The following is a 4,482-nucleotide window of genomic DNA, read 5'->3' as shown; positions in this document are numbered from 1 at the left end:
TAGAATACGAAAATCACAAAGTGACAAACATAGGGCTAATTGCATTCACATCCCCTGTAAAAAGTTTAAAAGACATAAAATCCCCTAACAAATATTAATAGGCTAATGCATCCCTCAGTTTTTTAAAATGTAGCACATTTCACCCCTATGTTATATAAACTCGGGCACATTTATACCCTCTCATAGGGGTTTTTATGCTAATTTTTTTAAAAAATATGGTCTAACATACTATTAATTTTACACAGGGTGTTTTATGTCTTTTAGACATTTCACAGGGATGTGAATGCAATTAGCCCGACAAACATACATGATCAAAATTACAGTTTTGTATTTATTTTTTTGAATCTATTTATTACAAGATAATGTGATCTATAGAACAATCAACTGGATAACAAGATACAAACAGCTAGCAAAAACACAAGATGAAGAAAACAGAACTAGTGTTCATCCCTTTACCCGGGCTGAGCCACCTCGTCTCGGCCGTGGAGGCGGCGAAGATTCTCTTGCGAAGAGACCGTCGTCTCTCCGTCACCTTCCTCATCATCAAGTTCCCAAATAACACTTTGGTCGACGCTTACACCCAAGAAATCTCTTCGGATCCCGACCCCATCATCTCCTCTTTGCGCATAATCCACCTTCCGGATCATGAAATCGCCCCCATATCAGACACCTTTTTATTCGACGTGATCGACAGCCAAATCCCCGGCATAAGAAACGTGCTGTCCGAGCTCGTCCAACAATCCTCAGGCCGAATCGCTGGAATTGTTGTCGACATGTTTTGCACCAAATTCGTCGATGTTGCGGATGAGATCGGCCTCCCCTGTTACGTTTTCTTCACTTCCAGCGCGAGCTTCCTCGGCCTGTTTTCCCATCTAACATCGCTTAGATTGGAACACAATCAAGAACTCACGCAGTACCACAACTCCGACGCCGAGTTATCTGTGCCTTGTCTATCCATTAAAGTTCCTGCGAAGGTTTTGCCTGTTGTCGCCGTTAGAGAAGGTCCCTTGACCGATTGCGCGTTCGACTGTTTCGCGAGATATTCGAGGATCAAAGGTGTTCTGATCAACACATTTTATGAGCTGGAATCATATGCTATTCGAAGTTTGTCGAATGGGAAGGCGCCAAAAGTCTACCCCATCGGACCCATACTGAACTTAGACCACCAACTCGGAAGCTCCAAAAGCCAGTCAGAAGACCACGAGATCATCAAGAAATGGCTCGATCTTCAGCCGGATTCGTCGGTAGTTTTCTTGTGCTTCGGAAGCAGAGCAGCTTTCGAGTTTCCGCAGTTGAAGGAGATTGCCTCTGCTTTGGAGAGATGCGAGCACGGTTTTCTATGGTCTGTGAGGAAGCCACCGCCGAAGGGGACGATGCAGCGTCCGACAGAGTACGAAGATTTCGGTGATGTACTGCCGGAAGGGTTCTTGGAGAGGACTAAAGGGAGAGGGAAGGTGGTGGGATGGGCGCCGCAGATGGCGGTGCTGTCCCATCCCGCGGTGGGAGGATTCGTGTCGCATTGCGGCTGGAATTCGACGTTGGAGAGCGTGTGGTGCGGGGTGCCGGTGGCGACTTTTCCCTTGCTCGCGGAGCAGCAGTTGAATGCGTTTCAGCTGGTGAAGGAATTGGGGATGGCAGAGGCTATCCGGGTGGACTACAACAAGGATTCTGTAGGGGAGGAGGAAATCGTGGGATCGGAGGAGATAGAGGCGGCCATACGGCGGTTGATGGCGGTTGACGGGAGCAGCGGAGTGAGGGAGAAGGTGAGGAATATGCAGAAGGAAAGCAGGCTGTGTTTGAAAGAAGGTGGATCTTCTTACAATGCTCAGATTAGTTTCCTTGAGGATTTGGTTGATTAATGTTTTGAATTAATTGGCTACTTTTTTTCTTTTTTTTATGTATTTCAATAAATTGTTGGTACCATTTTGAGAAAAACTTAGAAATAATACTTCACTAGCTCATATGTGAGATCTTGCTAAGTAGTAGGATACATGTAGTTTCTTTGTTTTCATCATACCGCACCCTTTATTTGGAATTTTTCTTCTCTATTTACTTCACTAGCTCATATGTGAGATCTTGCTTTAGAGCCTTTAGTATTTTTAAGCTTGTATTGATATCGTTGGAAGAAGGAACTTGGAAATAAGTTTGAAGACATTGCTTTAATTAATCTTCAGTATGTGGACCGACTGCCAATGAATGAGAGTTGATTCTTTGTGCATCAGTTTTGTAATCAAGAAACTATAAAAATATCTCGAGGAAAATTGTTGATATGTAAAATAAGATTAATTTACATGCATTATTTGCTATGTCAAAAAGTGCTGAGCTAATTAATGTAGAGGTAACCTTTGTCATAATGTGTTAATTGCATTGACAAGGAAAAATTTTATTCAACGGTTTGGATTCATGTATTATGCCTAAGTTTGACTATTATAACCAAATTAATTGGTGAATTCGATGTACAAGAAAAATCTCAGTTCTCTGCTTGACCTTCATTTCATAGTTTCCTTTGTACTTACCAGTTAAATTTTATTGGGTTAATTGACAATCACTCCTTAAACCACTTTATAACTTATTTATAAATTTTTACATAAATAAAACTTACTTTCAACTCCCTGGAGAGAGAAACTTTTGTTTCTAAATACCAATTTTACCCTTATCCCTTAAAAGAAAAATAATAATAATAAAAAAAAAGAGAAAATGGATAATAAAAACAAAACTAATCCAAATAGTATATATATAAAAATTCAAATTAAAATCAAAGAACATAAACCATATCATATACATGCTTATGTTGATACAGGAGCAAGTATGTGTTTAGGAAGCAAACATATACTTCCAAATCATTATTGGAAGAAATATGATAAAAGATTAAAAGTTCGAATAGGAGATGGATCAATAATCATGCTTAATACAGTAGGAGAAAAATTAAAAATAGAAATAGAAGAAACAAAATTTATAATACCCATTATATATCAAATAGAATCAGGAATGGACATTATAATAGGAAATAACTTTTTAAGAGAATATCTTCCCTTTACACAATTTGAAGATCACATAACTTTAAACAAAGGATTATCAATGATTTACATTCCCAAAATACGAACAGCATTTCGCGTAGGAAATGAAGGATTTACAAAGAATTTTCATAAACGAAATACAAATCCAATAGAACTAAAAATATAAAATATTTTAACGATTAATCCTGAAAAAGAAATCATGAGGAAATTTCATGATATATGTTCTGAAAATCCTCAGGACAAAATTAAGAAAAGAAAACAATTCATTGCTTCAATAAAACTCAAAGACCCTAATATCACAATCCGTGAAGCACCAAGAAGATGTAACATGGATGATGTAAAAATATTTGAAAAAGAAGTTCAAGAATTATTAAAACTTAAGATAATCATCCCTAGTAAAAGTCCACACTCTTCACCAGCCTTTTATGTCAGTAAGAAAGATACTGATAAAAAAAGAATGGTAATTGATTATCGAAAGATGAATAAAACAACAATTATGGATGGATATTATATCCCAAATAAGAATGATTTACTATCTTATACAGGAGAAATGAAATATTTTTCCAGTTTAGATTATAAATCAGGATTCTGGCAAATTCAACTAGAACCACAAACACAATTACTTACATCATTCAGTTGTCCAAAAGGACAGTATCAATGGACTGTATTACCTTTCGGACTTAAACAAGCACCAAGTATCTTTCAAAGATATATGGATGAATCTTTTAAATCATATATAGATTTTTGTTGTGTTTATATAGATGACATATTAATTTATTTAAAAACACTAGATCAACATTATAAAGATCTCATGACAGTTTTAGATATTTGTCATAAAGATGGAATTATACTTTCTGAAAAGAAAGCACAATTATTCAAAACAAAAATAAATTATTTAGGATTACAAATAGAAGATGAAAAATATTGTTTACAACCGCATATACTTAAGAAAATTCATGATTTTCCTAGTGAAATCAAGGATAAAGATCAATTAAGAAGATTTTTAGGATTATTAACTTATTTTGGAAATTACATTAAGAAACTTGCAGAAATCAGAAAACCTCTTCAGGTAAAACTTAAACAGGACTATAAGTGGAAATGGCCGAAAGAAGATACTAATTACATAGACACTATTAAAAAGAAAATAATTAGTAATCTTCCTGAATTATATTTTCCTTCAAATAAAGATATAATAATAATTGAAACAGACGCTTCAAATGAATACGGGGAGCATGTTTAAAAGCTTATACTGGAGAAAGAAATTTAGAAGAACTTACTAAAACAGCTACTAGAAATAATGAAGAATTATGCAACTATACATCAGGAACTTTTCAAGGTGCACAATTAAATTATCATTCGAATGAAAAAGAATTATTAGCTTTAATATTCACAATTAGAACTTATGAAATTTATCTTATTTCTAAACCGTTTTTAGTAAGAACAGATAATATGAATTTAACATATT

The 4,482-nt window shown here is 35.4% G+C and overlaps 1 protein-coding gene across 1 annotated transcript; it reads left to right on the top strand.

Moving 5' to 3' along the window:
* Window positions 1-368: 368 nt before the first annotated feature.
* Window positions 369-2,137, top strand: LOC140870665 (anthocyanidin 3-O-glucosyltransferase 2-like). Its single transcript, XM_073273052.1, has one exon. It carries the CDS (start codon window positions 423-425, stop codon window positions 1,857-1,859), a length of 1,437 nt encoding a protein of 478 aa, XP_073129153.1. The 5' UTR covers window positions 369-422; the 3' UTR covers window positions 1,860-2,137.
* The last annotated feature ends 2,345 nt before the right edge of the window (window positions 2,138-4,482 follow it).

The sequence above is a fragment of the Henckelia pumila genome, unplaced genomic scaffold (assembly GCF_033568475.1).
Source record: "Henckelia pumila isolate YLH828 unplaced genomic scaffold, ASM3356847v2 CTG_142:::fragment_2:::debris, whole genome shotgun sequence".
In the NCBI taxonomy this organism is placed as follows: Eukaryota; Viridiplantae; Streptophyta; class Magnoliopsida; order Lamiales; family Gesneriaceae; genus Henckelia; species Henckelia pumila.
The sequence above is the reverse complement of the archived record's forward strand: the minus strand, read 5'-3'. Positions and strand labels throughout refer to the sequence as shown.